The sequence below is a fragment of the Passer domesticus genome, chromosome 3 (genome assembly GCF_036417665.1).
Source record: "Passer domesticus isolate bPasDom1 chromosome 3, bPasDom1.hap1, whole genome shotgun sequence".
Classification (NCBI taxonomy): Eukaryota; Metazoa; Chordata; class Aves; order Passeriformes; family Passeridae; genus Passer; species Passer domesticus.
The window spans coordinates 41909251-41928637 of NC_087476.1; the positions used below are offsets into that span (position 1 = coordinate 41909251).

General features: G+C 39.3%; 1 protein-coding gene across 2 annotated transcripts in view; it reads right to left on the reverse strand.

The window, feature by feature from the left end:
- Positions 1 to 16510, reverse strand: part of ASCC3 (activating signal cointegrator 1 complex subunit 3) — a 251099-nt gene extending 234589 nt beyond the window's left edge. Inside the window, exons 1-3 of one of the 2 annotated variants that reach the window (XM_064412794.1) lie at positions 16105 to 16510; positions 1904 to 2047; positions 1062 to 1212 (exon numbers count right to left, since the gene is read on the reverse strand). In XM_064412794.1, the coding sequence (XP_064268864.1) occupies positions 1062 to 1212; positions 1904 to 1993 (241 nt within the window). In that variant the 5' untranslated portion in view covers positions 1994 to 2047; positions 16105 to 16510. The remainder of the gene's footprint in view (positions 1 to 1061; positions 1213 to 1903; positions 2048 to 16104) is intronic. The other variant, XM_064412795.1, reaches the window with a different exon arrangement.
- Between the last annotated feature and the right edge of the window lie 2877 nt (positions 16511 to 19387).

Consider the following 19387-nt stretch of genomic DNA (forward strand, 5'->3'; position numbering starts at 1 on the left):
ATTTGAGAAATAACTCAAAAATATGCTTCTGATGACTGAAGAAAGCAATAGCCATTTACAATTATTAATAGCTTTAATAGGCATCTTCTGCAATGGTACAGCAAAATGGACTACCACCACATGTTGGACATGAATGACTTGCCTAGCCTTTTTTGAAAGCCTTTATTTAGACATTAGTTTCTTTCTCAATTTACTAGATTTTTCCAAATAAATGGTCAAGAAATAGAATGCAAATGGGGCAGGTTAACATTTGTATTGCAATAAAAATCTCTGGTCTGTAGTACCAAAACCAGGAAAATATATTTATTTTTTATTAATTCTTTCTGTCTTTTTAATGTTTCTATTCAAGATATTGGAAAAACAATCAGAAAAGGAGGAAATGTACCTATGAGATTGAAAGGAAAAATCCTTAAATATGTGACAGCAAGAGCCTGAGCCATGTGCTCAGTTTATGAGCTGATGAAGTTAATTTTTGCCAAAAGCAAAAGCTGTATTAGGTTTAGTCTGTCAATCAAAAATTAAATTTCCAATTAAAACTAAGTTTTCACATGTTCTTTGCTGTAATGTATTTCAGTATTACAAGTTTAATTCCAGATGACTGAAATATATTTTTATTTCTCTCCTCAACACCAAAGAATTCAAAGATTTCTTATATTTTTATCTGCCTGCACAGCAGTCAAACTTTTCATTATACCAATTACGAGGAATTAAATCAGACAACATGAGGATTGTTCTTTTCTTAGAGTACTGCTATTCCAAAAGAAATAGTTGGTTTTGCTTAATAACTGTCAATCACAAACCATACCACACTCTACAAAACAATACTATCAAACAAGTAAGAATATCCATATAACAATGGAATCTTAAAATAAAACAGAAGACCAAATTTTGCATATGTGTATCAGATAAAATGGAGTTTCAAAGTTATTACAGGGCAAAACTGGCATCAAGGTAGAACCAAAACTATACCAGTAAAGTATGCAAGGAGAATGCAACTTGAACCTGCTCCCACCCCAATATAAAATAATGTATTATTAGACTACTAGAGAATGAAAACATACCTATTTGTTTTGCAGCTTGTAAGATAGTTTTTAAATCACCATTTACAGTTTGGTATTCTTTTTTGTCCAAATTGTCATCAACAAACTTTATTATCTTCTTCCAAGTAAGATCAGACTTCAGCAACTGGGCATGTAGTTTTGATCTTTTAGTCTGAAAATGCAAAATATTTGGGTTTTTTAATTTATTTCAAATCAATACATGAGTGTTCCTTTAAAATTAAACACCAGATAAAAACAATTCCTTGCAATTGCATTCAGTCAGTATATAGTACTGACTGCAAGCACTTTTCCTTTTACCTGATCTTTAGACTCCTGAGTGTATGAAAGAAAGATACACAAAAGCACACACACTCTCTCACTAATTTACTCTTTCCAGAGCAAAATCCTCTATAAAGCCAAACCAAACTCTTGCAACTTCAAGAGATTTATAGTTCTCAAGATTCCAAAGTAATTTCATAGGTTCCCACAAGGCATCTATCGCTTTAATGCATTATTTCTCAGGAAGCAAAAGAAGTACCTAAATTCAGTGAACTTAATATTAGAAAGGAAATGTTTGGCTTCCCAGCTCTATGTAAGCTCAGAGCTAAAAGTAGCCTTGCCCAACTTCTTGAAAGACAAATTAACACAACCAAGCAAGCTTTGCCATATGATTGTAAGGGCTAAGTATAAATCACAAAGCTACAGCAAATTAGACTTTGAGTGAGGACACTATGAAGGAATGTACAGGAAATTTTACACACTCTGCCCTTCTTGCTTGCCTACTCTTATAAAATATCAATGCAAAAGAAGAAAACAAATGATTCTTACTATAGCTATGCTTTGTAAAAGAAAAAAACCTTTACCGTTAAGTCAGCTAATTCTTCACTGTAATCCTCATGTTTAGTGACATTTGAAAAGGAGCGTAAAGCGCCTGTAAGACGAGGCAAGGCCATCTGTTACTCATTCAGTGATCCATAGGATGAGAAATCAGATCCCAGTTCAAGTACCTAGATGAGAACAAAACAAATAACATGGCTTTATTAATGTTATAAATACAAACATGCATCATGAACTTGAAAGACCTTTTCGAGCTAGCAGCACTTGGCTGGAACTTCAATTAAGCCAGTTAAAAAAAGATCTCTTAAAATAATGATAATCAAAATTAAATAAAAGGAGGTGAAAGGCACAGAGAGAGTCAAGAAATGGTAACATGCAGAGGTCATTCAGCAGGTGGTTCTTTTCTCTCCTCCCTAAATAAAAGTTACCAGCAATGAGGCAAAGTGGCAATTATTTCTTTAGCACCCCTAACACTGAGTATTATAGTGAAATCTGTGTAACTGAACTTTAGCTCCCAATAGCAGTAAGTGATTACAACCTACGGGAAGATTTTCTCTGAGCCAGCCCATGCTGGGAGCTCTCAGGTCATTAACAGCCTCTGGCGCTGATGCAGAGAGAGACATCTTTCTTGACAAGTGCTTAGCCATTTTTAACCAGCAAAACAGGGAAAGAAAATTATGACAGGAAATAAACATTGTCAAAGGCATAGCACTAAACTATTGTAAGAGATAAAGAGAATAAAAAAGGCTACCAGAAAACTGAACACACTATGCCTTGGGATATTTTCATCTCACAACTGGGAGTGCACACACAGAGCAGGACTCTCTTCAGGACTACAGCTTATTTCCATGCAGTTTTATTTCCTCTGTGGAACAGGCTCATATCTATGCACCAAAACACAGCTGTTCTCCATCTGAAACTGTACTTCTTCCAAGCCTTTTACTGAAATTATTCTCAAAGTTATTTAATTTCAAAAGGTGCCCACGGCTGAATTGTTTAATGAACCCTAACACACAGCTACAGTTTCTGATGGTATTAGATAAGATACAGATTTAGATTATTTTTGAAACAATTAATGATACCATTACAAACCTAATGATCTGCATCATTCTTAACATGCCTGAAGATCAACGTCCATCCAGAATTTAAAGAACTTGTAACAGAGTTAATAGAATTACTTCCCCCCAAGTCATACAATACAGAACTCTCTGCTTTCATCCAATTATCCTTAACATTTTTCCTTATTTAATGACTGCATTTGTATTTTAGCTATCAGCTTTGCAATACAGCGCAAAAGAAATCCAGATGTAGCGTTCCAGTCACAAACAGAGAAATGTCACTGACTTGTCAGGGCTGCTTGTTTTCCCACCTTGTCTTAAGATGCTTTTTGAGAATGATTTTACAACAGCTGATATTTTGGAGACAAATGTTATAACAATGAAGCTATAAAATTTAGAAATACAAAATCTTTAACTGTGAAGGGCAAAGAGAGCATGTGTTCAAGCCTAGAAACAGACAGAGCCAAACACCACTCCAGATCTTTTGATATATTCAGTGAATATATGACATGCAATTCATACCAGCATAGCTCCTAATCTGTAATAGTATGTAAACATTATAGCCACCATTATTAGAAGGGAAGTAATGTGTCCAGACTTTGAGGGTACATCACTCTCACAACTCTTCTAATGACAGAACTGCCATTAGCTATTAGAGCTATTGGGTCCATTTTGCCTATTTATTTTATACCTTAAGTATACCTAATACCTTTATACATTGAAATACCTTGTCCTGTAGCATTATGTGCCTTTATAAAAAATGCAACAACATATAACTCTAATATTACTTTATTTGTCCTTTCTGAAATACTGTGCATACATGGTTGAAAGTTAGAACATACTTATAAAAGTTCACTTTTCACACACACTCAAAAATTTCAACACATCTCCAGCAGGCTCATTTATTAGGAAACTGAATTTTAAATGGATATTTCTTTCTCCTTTATTCAATTTCTTTTTCAGCAGCTGCTGAAATAGAAAACCTGAAACACCAGAAAACAAGAAAGGGCACACTGTCCACAGTCATGGTCAAAGGGCCAAATCCAGCCCTGCAACCCTAATCTTGTACTAGTAAATGCTGCACCACACTTGCCCGTGTGCTTTCAGAACTTGCAGGTATCTGAGGAAGCTGGTTTGGCAGAACAGTCACACAAAGCTTCTGCATCCCATTTATAGTCAAATAACACTCACCCCCTTCACTTCTGGTACATGACACCCACTCTCAGCAGGGCACCAACGAAAACAAAACCAGCTAGTAAACAGAATGCAGGGGACGGGTGCAATTAATTACTCCACTGTTATCATAGAAAAACAAGGTAAAACTTAGAAACTTTGGCTATTATTCTGCAACATATTAGAGCCAGCTCTGAACACTAAATCGAAAATGATGTGGCCCTATAAAATGCAGTGTAAATTTTTAGGTAAACCTATAAATTTACAAGTAACGTGTTTTTAAAAAAATACGTTACCTGCCTTCACATAAAGCCTCCTTATGTAGATACCTGCCTGCATCACACTGCCTTTAGAGTGAACCAGCTATTCCTCATCTTTCCACAGCCATCATAAGGGTAACTAATTCCTTCTGGTTTGAGACAAATGTATCTGTTTGCTCACCGGTGGATATGAAATACCTGAACTACCAAATGATCCTGCTAAGATCTGCTAGTTTTGAAACAAGTTCCTAAAAGGCAGAGGCAATTAAATCCTCTTTACCAGGGTCCACATATAAAAGATGAACTTTTGCCATCCTTATGTATGGCAAGAAAAGAAAAGTATGAAAAAGGTTCCATCTTAAATAATTTCCGTAGGACAAACAGAATGGGAACTTAACCCTTGTATCAGTGCGACTTTACATGCTAAAAAGATTTCTTCTCCTCCCTCACCTCCAATCAAGTAACGACATTTTGGGTGCAATCTGCTAATGATTTCTAGAACAATTTCAGATTTCCTGCTTCTTTTAAAAAAACACGTAACTTTCCACCAAGCCTGTTTGTAAATCAGAAAGAGCAATATCCACCCTTCTAAAGTTTTGTGAAGATGAAAGTAACTTTTAAAGTCTATTTTGCTTCTTTTAAAACAAGTGTGATTTTAACACTGAAACTTTTTATAGGAGAAAGTAAAACATAAAGACATATTATACTCAGAGTTCAGGTAAGCAACAATTCAAAGTTTATTGTTTGAAAGTAAACATGAATCATAATCTCAGCAGGTTTTTACTCATTAAAGTGAAACATGGAAAAAAAATTCAGCAATAACACAAAGGTAACAAAAATTACTATAGAAGTTTTCCACTTTGTATTTTCACCAGCTACTTAGGTTTTCATCCAAGTCCTGGCCTTCTTATGTTTCTAAGACAAGCAAATAACAGAACCATTTCTCTCTCTTCTTCACTGAAATATTGAAGAGATTACTGTAAAAGACACCTCCTTTTGAAATTTACTGAATTCCTATGCTCTCTAACAGATCAAACCAGCTGCCCAATAGGGCTAAGAGAAGGTGAATACTCAGATCAGGCATGTCAATGTTCCAGTTGAACAGTAATGTTTCCTTCCTTACAAAGGATGGAATAACATAGCATTAACACAGCTAAAAATCACAGGTAAAATCCACAGTTACACGATCCTAAAGTACCAGCTTCTGTAGTCTATAATATTTTACTTTTTATTTGTCCTTTAAGACTTCACAGCAGTGATTCTGTTTAAAGTATTTAAGGAATATTAAGCCATGTTCCCAGATTTTACCTATATTACCTATAATTCTTCCAGCTATTAATAAGTTTCTTGCTGTCTATGTAAACCTGCAATTTATAAAACATAAAGAAGTTATTACAAGTAACTAATCTAATCAAAGAACATTATAAAGAAAAAGAGGCTTTAGACATTGGCAGTGAATAGCAGGTTGCTATTGACCACAAAGTATTTCAAACGGCATTTTCTCTTTCACTTGAAAAAGTGGAAACATTTCAAATGAAAAAGAAACTGAAAGGGCAAAAGATATCCCACCCACAAGGCTATACAAAAGCTAAAGGGACACTGAAGTAACTTTTTTTACATTTTAAATACATAATTCAAACAGTGAGACCATTTATCAACACATACAATATTTTACTTTACACTACTGTGTAAGACTAAAAATAGATCCCAAAACATTAAATTTTACTGATATGAACACATTTTAGAATGGCTACAATTAACTTCAACAGCTTCATTAACACAAAGGTAAACTCAATATTTGATTTACAAATAAAACTCAGTATTTAAAAAACCCCAAACAAAAAGGAAAAATATTTCAGAGAAAACACTTTAAAGAAAAAAATTAAACCATTAGATGAAAAAGCTATTTTGGACCTCTGAGAACATTTTTATTATATTCAATAAAATTTCTTATCCAAGCATGTTTGATGCCTATAGTACAAATACACACCTAACATCAAAGTTGTTACCCAGGGATAACAGTGGTTTAATAATATCTGGGACAAAAATCAGAAATAGCAGGTGAAAGCATAACACTAAAACAATAGTATTTCCAGACTTTGTATTTTGCACCTTTACAAACAGTGCTGCCCGATGTAGTACCAACTGTACGCTTTCAGACATCTCACTTCCTACAAAAGGCCCAGACATCACCCTGGAATTCTCCCAAGTTGTCTGGGTCAAATATTACTGATCTCCAGTCAAGACTGGGTCAATCTTTAAAAGGGAAACAGCAAGATCAAGGAATATGTACTCAGGAAGAAACAGTGGCTTCCTGACACACAACATTCACCTCAGCGAATACCAAAATTCAGACAAGTGCCTCAGCATAACAAGGAGGCATAACAGCACCTCTATGTGCCATTGTTCACATAAAAGACAATTTCAGCATCTTAATTACAGAAGTCACTAAACAAACAAAAAACCCTAGAAAATCAAATAATGGAATTACAAGTCATTCATTTAATACAGTATTAACCCTTTCCACATTTTTTCATAATCTTAGCCATGCACATGTGATCACCAGCTGCCTAGCACTGTGCCTGCTTGCATCAGCTGGAGAACCATTTCCTGTGATTATGCCTGATGCTGTTCTGGGATGATGCCAAACATGTGGCTTGGCTCAATGTGTTCATTTTACATTTTACATGTACTTTGAGATATTTACTGAGGATGGCTGTTGTTAAAAAAGAAAAAAAAATTAAAACAAGCCTTTCTTGAGAATAACTCATCTTTCTTTTCCAAGAACATAACATGTAATTCAGTTGTTAAAACAAAAAATGTCTGTAGTTCTACACCTCATGGCCTTAACTTTTAAGTTTCCTGCAGTGAGAGATAAACTGTATCCCAAGCAACAGAAACTTCAAGACTTGCCTTACACATGGAGAGACCTACTACATGCAAATTTCCAGCTTCAACATATGTGACATATATGTTCATTTAAACACTAGGCATAAGCCACAAATACAAGATAGGGATGGTTGGAGGTGTCATTTTGTTTAGTTTTGCTTTAAGTTTAATAGGTGTGCCTCTGTTACACACTGTGCCATCAACAGAGGTTCAAAACAACCTCAGGGGTTTCATCTTACTCTGTTCCAGAAAGGCCTGTGACTAAAGGAAGAGATGTATGGAAAGTAAATAGGGATGTAGGTGGTCAAAGGAAGGAAAGGCAGGATGAAAAAAAAATAGATAAGTGAGAGAAAGAAAAACCTTTGAGTTAATAACAGCTAAGTAACACACATTGCATCTCACTGAGGATGGCTGTGAGGATGTGGGAAGCACTTCAGCAAATATAAGTGCTATCACAATACATGTATAATATACAACTGCATAACTGCTGGGCAGAGAGCACACTGGAGAACTTGCTCAGATGGTAGCAAAAAAAGTCTCTGTAACATGCTCCTGTAGTGAACAGCAAGTGCATACAAGTGTGAACTACTGGCCATTACAAGGTTTTTAAGCCTCACAAAGATGTGTTCAAGCACTCAAATCACAATATTTATAGACTACTAAACAAATGCCTCAAATACTGAATTATCCCCCAGTTCTAAATAAATGGATGCTTATTAGCCACTCAACACCATATTACCCTTCATAATTAATGCTGATTTCCTTCAAAATAAGGTTTCAATAAGCCTCAAGGTGGGTATTGGATCATTTTGTATCTGGAGCATTCTCCCAAATGTTTCTGAAGGAAACACTAAACACTCCTTTTGAGAAAAACAGAACCTATTTCAGCATTTACAAAGGATATCAAATGCAATGCAATAAAAGACTAAGCCAGGTACACTAATCCTTAAGACCCTGCCTGTACATTATTACTCAAATCAAAAAAGAGTGGTGGTATGAGTAGGATTGTTGTCTTACTTCTTATAAACCACTAAGTCATTCACTTTCTTTACAGCAAAGTCATTAGCAATGTTCCTACTACCTGCAAAAACAGGATGTCAGTTCTGAAGTAATTGTCTTGCTAAACATTGAGATTCCTTCTTGAGGATTTCTTTAGTAATTAATTATAGCTAATAAAGTCTTTGCATCTTGCAGATAATGCACAGTAGCTGTGTAAGCACAGTGCAACTTATGCCAAGATTCACATTTAATCTTACAGAACAATTATTCGACATAAGCACTGAAGGAGGATTTCTCATTTAGAGAAAATAATACATTTTTTTGTGTTAAGCAATTTTATCAATACAACTGGTATTAATAATGGTAATGCTGTCAATCTGAAACAGAAAACCTGCAAGTACCTAAACTACAGAATTATTTTTCAGAACAGAAATATGCAGAGTTTTAGACCAGTTAAGTAAGAAGCTGTAGATTCTACAGCCCTTTTAGTCACAGACAAGAAAATTAATTTAATTGTCATGTACTAAACATATGGAAATGGCCTTCAAAAGAAACACAGATTCTGGCCAACTTTGGCTATCACAAAACAAAATGTTTCCCATACTATCAGCTATAAATAAAGTCATCCTATTTCCAGCAGCTTTTGAGTCAGACTTTTTACCAACGGTTACAGTAAATAATACAGAAACATGTAGAAAATTACTCACTACATAAAATAAGAACCAGATGTCATTGTCCACACAAATGCATCAATTTAATTAGAATAATGCAAGTGTATTGTGCAATTTTAATTGTTTGCTATGTTTTGCAATATTTGAATTTATTGCATTAATTTAAGTTTTATATCATGTTTTTGGTATTTTCTAAAATATGTCATTTATGCTTTTTCCATCATTCAGTATGTTGTTTGATAACTGTCATAATTTTTGAGATGGGAAGGAGTAAGAAAGCCATGACAGAAAACTCTCTAGTTAGTATCTTTCCAATAATACATAGGAACTGGAACTTGAAAGCTGTGTATTTTATCCATAATTCTTCTAAAAAGTGTTTTAACTCTGAATACACTACCCCTCAGTCTTTCTAACACTTCTCCTAAAAATCTGTCAGTATATATAAAAACTTTTCCAAAGGTATGTCCATATAAATGAACCACTCATGGCCTAGCAGTCCTTTTGTCCTTATTGGATCCTTGTCACAGCACACTGAAGGTTCAGTCCAGCTCAGTGGTTAAAAAGTTACAAGTTGGTATTTCCTATCAGAAAAGCAGAGGCACATTCACAAGGCAGCGCACTGACCTAATGTGATCAAATATTGAAATGTAGTGAAGATGCATAGAGACTCCCAAAAGTCAACCCATCAAGACAAGCTGTTCAGTCCAATTCACACCAGCCTTTTGGGGATGTCTTCCCCTTCAGAACTTCCTCCTACTGCCTGGAGGCAACACCACCTCCTCCTCCATGAAGAGAGTTGTAAAGAAACCAAAGGTTGTAACAGACACACAATAAGCTGTCCCAAGCCAGACCACTGTCCACTTGATTTAACTTAAATATTACTTAACATTGGTAGGGTATAGGGGTGAAAATGTCAAAATTTCAGCCTAAAAATTTATGCCAAAAAAAATTAATTCAAGGTCTTCCTTGCATTATAAGTATACCCCTACAGCTTGAAAACATGACTAAATTCAAGGCAGAGACTCCTCTACAACAATAACAACAAAAAAGTTAATTAAAAATACATTTAAGCAAGACTCAACTATTGGATAGATACATAGTCACATAAAGTAATATTATTAAAGGCAGGATCCCTTGTCTTCAGAGCTCACATGCCACACAGGCACTTCAAACAGCATATCAGCTATTTGATGACAAGCAAGTAACAGCTTTCTAATTGATAATTTATCATTACTGCAGTTTAGAATTAGAACTTAAAAAAAAGGCAGTGCTGCAATGGTACAAGTGCAAATTAGAATCAAAACTAAAAAATGCTGCCGATCCTTCCTGGGCTCTCTATAATGCTGGCCATATATATGCAAGAGGATATTTTGAGAAGAACACCTGTACAATTTCCTACAGTGAGAAAATCCCAAACCATCTTTTCAGAGCTTGCAAACGTGCCAGCTTATCACATAAGAAAATGAGGGGAACATTAATTGAGGCATGATATTATTCCTGGCAGATATAATAAAAAGGAAAATAGCCCCATTATGTCTCTAGTGATTTGAGGAGGTTAAAACAGGATTTTTCCAGCTGTGGTTGCATTACTTAAGTCACTCATATTCTACTAGAATGTTTGTAAAATTTCTTAAAACATTTTAAATAATTGTACTGTAAGCTAATGCATACTTACATATTACACAAGAATCTCCTAATGAACAGTTAAAAGCCTTTGAACAATTATTATGAGTATTTAGCATGGCACATAGGCTGTCTGTTCAGACTTATAGAATCAACTTTCAAAGATGCCCCAGAAACAAAAATGCTACCCTAACACGAAAATTATACAACCAAGCATTTTATTTACATTCATGTTTTGGAAGCAACATAGATGTGTACCATATGATGTCACGCTAAGCAGTAAAAGCTCTGGGAAAGGAGAAGCAAGGGGCATGGGGAGCAAAGACACACATCCACACTTATGCGGTTTGTCTCCCCAAGAAACTGTTAAATGTCAGCTATTTCCATCCCGGGAGTGAGTGAGAGGCAAGGGGGGGCATTTGGCTGCTTGCTGGGATCAACTCACCCCAGCCAGTAGCCAAATAAGAAATTTCTTATACAAAATGGAAGAAACTACTTTTGGAGATTCTTTTTACTCTTCCCAAATCTTTCAACGAGAAGACACATTAGAATAATGGAATCATTAAGGTTGGAAATACTTCCAGGATCATCAAGTCCAACCTTTGACCAAATACCACCATGCTCACTAAACTGTATAATGAAGTGCCATGTCTACTCATTTTTTGAACGCTTGCTCCCCCCTAGAGAAGCAGCTAAGACTAATGCCTTCCTATTTCTTGAACAAATTCATCAGAATCCCGTTTCCAAATAGAAACTCACTAAGTGACACAGTTCAGCAATCCTCGCCAGTTTCAAAGAAAGGTGCAGTTGTTTAAATGGCTGTATGGTTTACAGAATGTAGGCAAGGAAGTCACAACTATACAAAGTCATCTACTTATTCTGACAACGCTCAGAAGGCAGTTTACAACTGAAAAACTGATATTTGCTCTACAATTCACCTGACAAATGCTTCAATAACCAACCTATCATTCCACAGTGATCTATTCTTGCTTTAAGACCTATTTATGCTTAAGATTTAGGCCAGTAATATCAGATTCAGTCTATTTTTTAGGCTAAACATCCAACATGCCTTTGGGCAAAAAAGATGGCTCAGAGTAAACTCATGATCTAGAACAAATGACAGTAAAGTCTAGGGAAGTGTATAATTTATACCCATAAGTTCTGCATATAATGAAAGGGGAGAGCCAGCAACTTTTCTATTCCTAAAATAACAACTAGGTAAAACATTCTGCACCTTCCTTTTAAGTTATTTTTTCTCTAGCACCCAGTTGATTTAACAAGACAGAAAAAGAACAAGAGTTTTATTTTGCATCTCATAGCTGCACTCAGTAACAGGTTGGCCACCAAACTCTAGTCCACATGTTTTTGTAGTCAATAGAAGACTCAGAACACCAACTGCCCTTTCTGCAATACTCAAACAGTCCACATGGCTACTGAAGACTAACTCTTTCTTAGCTTCAGTCCAGTCTCATGGATTTTCCTCGAACTATACACACTCGTGTACAACTTCAAGAGGAGTATCTTTATCTAGAATAAGCTCAAGAAACACCCAGAATAGGGATCTTTCACAACACTGGTAAACTCAGTGAGCACCATTACCACAGAACCATAGGGTGCTGCTATTGCTATTGCTTCCTTCAACCACATTTTTAGGTGTTTGTGCAGTGTTGGGAATGGCTTGACCCTGGCCAGCAGTCATGCTGCTGCTTGCTCACCCCCCACAGTGGGACAGGGGAGAAAACAGGAAGAAGAAAAGAAAAAAAAAACTTACAGGGTTGAGATACCGTTAACAGATGAAGAAAAAGAAAAATACCCCCCAACTGAAGGAAAGAAATGCTCGCCACATCCCACAGGGTGACCAATGCTACAAGCTCCAGTTTACTAACCTCCAAAAACCAGACATCCCAAAAGGAAAAAATCATCCCTTTCTTTTTCCTCTACCTCTGTTTTTATTTCTGAGCATACACAGTACAGCACATCCCACTGGCCAGTCTGGGTCTACTGTCCAAGCTGTGTCCCTACACAGCCTCTTGCCCACCCCCTTGCCTACTTGCTGGGCAGGGAGGGTGGAAGAAAGCTTTGATGTTGTTCAGGCCAGGAGCAGCCAAAACATTGCTGTGCTATCAACATTGTTTTAGCCACAAATCTCAAGCACTTCTACTGTGATGAAATTTAACTCCTAAACCCGGTATAGGAATGTGCTCACATTGGCATTGCTCAAACAGAGGCGATCAAATTCCTCAGAGTGAGATGAGCATAAAGAATGCCCTGACTGCATTTTCTTATGGGTTTTGCTTGCAATAAACACAAAATTGCTCCTTTCTGTGATGTGATGAGGTATTTAAAAAGCAAGAAGGGGTAAATACACAATGACTGACTATTGCTCATAATGTAAGAATATGGAGGTACATGACAAAACTTAATGGTTTAAGGTGAGAATAATACCAAGTAGAATGCCTTTCCTGCAAAGAACATAATTGAATTTGGGAATTCATTGCCACAAAATGCCAAAAAGACTAAAAGTTCAGGTATGCCTAGATGAATCAATGGACATCAAATACCTTGATATTCAACATCTTAGAAGGCTGTAATAATCAGTCATTTAAATAATGGATTACTAAAGATCATATGAAAGTGAAGGTATAATTGGATTTGTCTTCCCTTTTTTTTCAGTAGATCACCTAAGCACCTCCTACTGGCTGATACAGGAGAGAGACACTAGACAAACATCTTTGAAAACAGAGCTACAGGGTGAAATGACAACAGAGATTCTGAGGATTACAATTTGGGATTTAGGAGTCTAATGTCTCTCAATCTGTTTCTGGGTCCCAGCCTTGTTTCTTTCTCTTTTTCGTTCAGACATCAACTGTTACATTTCTAACATCCAGCTACACATCATAGATAATTTGCTAAATTGCTTTTGATTAGGTAAGTTTATCTGAACTAGAGAGTAGATTTTGGTCTCAGTCCTCTCTTCAAACATTAAAGCATAATTCAGTTTAAGAAAATGTGTAGGCTAGAAAGTGCTAACACAACTTCAACAATTGTTACTACAAACAATTTACCAGGAAAACAGTAAGCTGTTATTTAGAGTAATGAGGACTTCAATTTTCTATGGGGAAATTTTGTAGGAGGGAGAAAAGAAACCTATTCAGCACTCAAAACACCCATATGACCTAGAATTAATCCCACCTTTAACAGCTTCCAAATAAACTTAACTTTTTAACTAACCAGAGAAAGACAACATGTGTCTTTCCTTCCCCCAACCAGCTCCACACCACATTAGCAGCTCATGTAACTACTTGTAACTAGCTCCTGTAACAGAAGAATGAAACATGCAAGAATAACATGGATCAGCCTGAGCTCAGTTTAGTATTTATAAAGGATAACTTTTTCAGAGAAAGCACTGTAGGTAAACAGGACCTGCAGAAATATACATCGGCCTTTTATGCAGGATGAGTTTTCCATTAACTCTTTAAAAATTATTTTTCAACTATAAATGTTCTTCTTGAAAACAGAACTAACACTACACAATAAAAATCTGAAAATTACACTGAGAAGCAAGGGACTGCAACTACTTTAGAGGCCAAATTACAGTCATATTGATCACATAGCCACAGGATGAGTAAGGCTGAAAGGGACCACAGCGGATCATCTAGTTCAACCTCTCTGCTGAAGCAGGCCCATCCTAAACCACAAGGCACAGCGCAGTTCTTGAGTATCTCCAACAAAGGAGACTCCACAACCTCTCAGGGCAACTTGTTCCAGTGGTCAGTCATCTACACAGTGAAGTTCTTCCTTATGTAGCAGCAGAACTTCCTGTGCATGAACATCTCCCCATTGTCTCTTGTCCTAGTGCTTGGCACCACCAAAAAGAGCCTTGATCCATCCTCTTGACATTCTGTCTTCAGACAGTTTATGAGGTCTCCTCTCACTTATCTCTTCTTGATGTTGAACAGGCCCAACTCTCCCAGCCACTCTTCTTAAGAGATGTTTCAGTCTTTTAATCATCTTCAGAGCCTTCCACCAGAACTGCTCCAAGAGCTTCAGGTTTAGCTTCAAAGCAAGTTCTGTAAACACAGAACTGTCAGAATAAAACAGTCGTTTGGCAATTTCTTGCCTTCTCTCTGATTCAGTGGAAGTCGTGACCTAACCTCTTCCAAAGGCCAAGCCAGCTTTTAGAGAAAACTGAGATCTAACATGTAAACTATATATACAATAGTATATACAGGCCTTTATACAATGCATGAAGGCCCTATATGGGAGTTGGTCCATATAAATGTGACGAGAGTTCCCCCAAATATCTACACATGTAATTCCAAGATGATGCAAGTTTACTCTCCTCTGGCCAGAAGCAAGTCAGATCCAAAGGAAATAATTTTACTACGGCATCTACTCAAAAGCAGCATGTGTTAATCAGACACACCGCCTCACTGTTATCATCAGTGCCATCTTTAGATGAAAGACAGTTTGCATCTGACCTGACGGCTGGCTTGGTTTTCTTCCTCCTAAAAACTTAGCTCTGCAACCTACCATGTGGACATACATAACTCTTGCTGCACTGCCTCTGAAACTTCCAATATTTTTTCTAGTCATTGGCTAGACTGAAGTCTATCTTCTGGAAAGTAACTAAGCGTGACTATTAGATTTCTTCTCTGCAGAAATTACATTTGCTGGCTTCACTTCAACAGAATTACCTTACGGTCAATTGTTTAAAAAGCCATAAGACTAAAAGGGTCTACACCAATGTTAGTATTTTAAGAACAACAACAAAACCTACATTCAGAACTCATAGAAGGCTTTAAGCAAAGGTATTATTTGAATTCCAACATGATACACACTCCTGAAGCACCTGAAGTGTAAGCTGTAGGTTGCTACAAGACCGTCAATTGTTTTATGAGCAAAGCTGTCAGTTTTAACTAAATTGACTAACTAAAATGAAGCAGTACCCAAAGGAAAAAACACTATGTGACCACATGCTTTTTTCATTCTTCACTTCTCGTTCTCCACATTTATTAATACCAGAGGTAAGTACTGAAAGCACATTCGACAGCGGAGCGTTTCCCACTTGACCACTCCCGTCAGCAAAGCCGTTCCGAGAAGCACAGCGCGGAAGGCAGGGGCGAGCACACGGCGCCCGGGCCTTCGGGAGCGGCCTTGCATCACCCGCCGCCGTGCGCGCCGGGGCTGCAGCATGGCGAGCGCTCCGCCAGCCCCGGCCCCGCTGCCAGCCCCGGGCACGCTGCCTGCCCTGCCCGCCGGAGGCACCGCGTGGCACCGGCCAGCGGCCCGCCTGCCCCGAACCCCGCGGCCCGCCTGCCCCGAACCCCGCGGCAGCGCAGCGGCGCCGCCGTCCCGGGGGCTGCGGGAGGAGACCCGCGCAGCGGCGGCGGAACGCCCCTCCGCGCCCGGGCAGGCCGGTCCCGGCGGTCCCGCTGCCCCCCGGGGTGCCGGGCCGCGGCTCCGCACGGGCGGCGGCGCCGAGCAGCGCCCGCCGCGGGGCCTCCCCGGCGGCCCCCACGCCGCGCCCGCCCGACCCCCGCCCGCCGCGCACCTGCCTTACGGCCCGCCGGTTCCGCTGCCGCCAACAGCCGGCGCCGTGCGACACTGCCGTACGGCGAGCGGGCGGGGCCGTGTCCGGCGCGGCCCGCGGGGCTCCGGTGCCAGCGCGGGGCTGTCCCGGTGTCTGCGGCGGGGCTGTCCCGGTGTCTGCGGCGGGGCTGTCCCGGTGCTCCCGGCAGGGCTGTCCCGGTGCTCCCGGCGGGGCTGTCCCGGTGTCTGCGGCGGGGCTGTCCCGGTGCTCCCGGCGGGGCTGTCCCGGTGCTCCCGGCGCCCGGGTCTCCGCGCTCAGGCCTGCGTCGGCTACAGGCCGGGTTCTCCGTGCAGACAAACCGCGTGTCGTCCGCCCCAGTTTTGCCCGGCGTGGAATATGCCTTGGGGGCAGCTCCCAGCAGTGTTTCACAGAAACACGGAATGAACTACGTTGATAAAGATGTAATCTGTACCGAGTTCAACCTATGACCTAACACCAACCAACTTGTAACCTAAACCGTGCCGCCAAGTGACATGTCCAGACTTGAGAGCCTCCATGGACAGTGACTCTTCCCTGACCAGCCCATTCCAGTGTCTCATCACCGTTTCTGCGTAGAAATATTTCCTAACGTCCAAACTAAACCTTCCCTGGCACAGTTTAAGACTGTCCTCTTGTCCTGTCACTGGTTGCCTGGGAGAAGAAGCTAATCCCCACCTGGCTACACCCTCCCTTCAGGCAGTCATAGAGAGCAGTAAGATTTCTCCCAAACCTCCTTTTCTTCAGGCTCAACAGCCCCTGCTCCCTCAGCCTCTCCTCAGAAGACTCTGTGCTCCTATGTTAGTGGCCTATGTCCTCAGTTGTATATGTTACATATATATATGTATATACACGCTCTATATCTGTGTAATGTGATGCTTTTCAATAAAGATACTATCTGCTAGATATTTGGTGGACTAGAAATGCCAGACATTGTGGTGTCATAACGTAACATGTTAATATGTGCCTCAGGAAAAAATGTTCTCATTTTCTTCAGTATGTACAATTTATTTTTTTTTGAAGATATATGACGTTTGATGTCCACATCTTAAATAATCCTTTGCTTATTCTCTTACGTGTTGTACCGCATTTTTGGCAGCATATCAATATTCATTACTATCTAAATCTACTGTTCACTGTCTTGTCCTTTGTTTGACTGCTATGCTTCTTGTATGTCCAATAAAAAGGTGTAAATAGTCTTTCTCCATCTTTTGCATTAAATCCTTCTGGCATAGCCACGTGAGAAGTTCAAATTTGAGAGGAAAGGTTTCAGCCAAGTAGGCTCAATATTGTAGAATCTGAGAAGCAAGAAACGTATCTGATCTTGAGTTTGCAATACACCCTGGAAATTTACAGGAGTTAATTCACCACTTTATGCCTCACTTCACGTGTTTGTTAACCAAGCAGTAATTGCATTTGGAGTCAAAGCAGTGCTGTTCACCTGGAGAACAATGGGTACTCACAAGACCCAATCCCAGTTTATGGTCACTGAGTACTGCTAGCTGGTATTATTGTCTTGAATTATTGTCTGCAAATGCATTATAATTAATGGACTCTTGAATTGACTCTTTTTGTTTCTTTGTAACAACTAAAAATTAATGCTAATATGTGAATCATGAATTTTAGTTACTTGAAGAGTACTTCAGATTCAGAAAAGAAATAGATTAGTAATTAAAATAACCTTGTCTGTACTTTGACAATGGAAAATGTATTAAATTCACCGTCTAACAAAAAAAACCCCAACAAATTCATTTGCTGTTGAGACTGTAAAATGAACCTGGCAGACGTCCTTTTATCAGTATTAATCTTTGCTATGATGAGAGTATCAAGCATTCAAAACTAACTGCTCTCTGCAGATGTCACTGTTACCAACACTGGGAGAAAAATCTTAAATCAATGTTATTATGTGACAATAATGCAGGTTCCTCAGAAAACATTCTGAATCTCTATTGCCCATGATTACAAAGTAATCATATCATGCCTGCTGCAACTGCAATGCTAGCAAAAGTCAGTGCGTTGGAGGTGCTGTTATTCAAATGAGCTGTAATTCTTTACAGTCATCTTGTTCACATAGATTTTAATACTTCATTTAAAAGTCACTGGGCAGAGGCACTGACCTTGCCTTGGTATCAGGTGCCCATTGAAGCCACCCTAACAGTCCTCTTCTTGGCTGGGCAGGGCAGAGGAAATCTAACACAAGGATTGTCGCTTGAGATAAGGACAGGGAGAGATCACTCAGCAATTACTGTCACAGGCAAATCAAACTCAACTTGGGGAAAAATTAGTTCAACTTATTATCAATCAAAATCAGAGTAGAATAATGAGCTATAAAACCAAATCCTAAAAACACCTTTCCCTCACTGCTGCCTTCTTTCTGAGCTGAACTTGATTCCCTGCTCCTGCCAGTTGTGCAGGGGAGCAGGGAATGTGAGCTGCAGCCTGTTCATCACACGTTGTCTCTGCCGCTCCTTCCTTCTCTGGGGTTGGGTTCCTCACACCCATCACCTGCTCCATCATGGGGTCCCTCCCACAGGAGACAGTGCTCCATAAACTTCTCCAAGGTGAGGCTTTCCAAGGGCTGCAGTTCTTCGTTAAATCCTCCAGCATGTGTGCCCTCCACACTGCTCCAGTGTGGGACCCTCAATGAGACCACAAGTCCTTCCAGCAAATCTGCTCCAACGTGGGCTTCCCACAGGGTCACAGGCTCCTTTGGACATCCACTTACTCTGCTGTGGGTTCCTCCTTGTGCTGTGGATCTCCACTGTGGAGCTTTTTGGGTTGCAGGGGGATTGCTGGTTTCACCACAGTCTGCATCATGGGCTGTCAGGCAATCACTGCTCCAGTGCGTGGAGCACCTCCTCCCCCTCCTTCTTCACTGATGTTGGCATCTTCAGAGCTTTTTCCTTTATGTTCTCAGTCCTCTCTCCAGGTGCAGTTGCTCTTGCTCAGTTTGTTTTTTTTGGTTTTTCTTTTTGTCTTCTTAAATCTTTTAGCACAGAGATGCTACCATCAACACTGACAAGCTCAGCCTTGGCCACTGGTGGGTCCATCTTGGAGTTGGTTGGCACTGGATCTGTCAGACACAGGGGAAGCTTCTGGCAGCTTCTCACAGAAGCCTAACCCTGTACTCCCCCCGTCACTACCAAAATTGGGCCATACAATACAGCTGCACAGACACTGTGAGTAGTCTGCAAGTTCTTAAAACTGAATACACAGTGTATCATATGTCTGAAGAAGATATGAATAAGAAAATAGGTATCTACCGTTG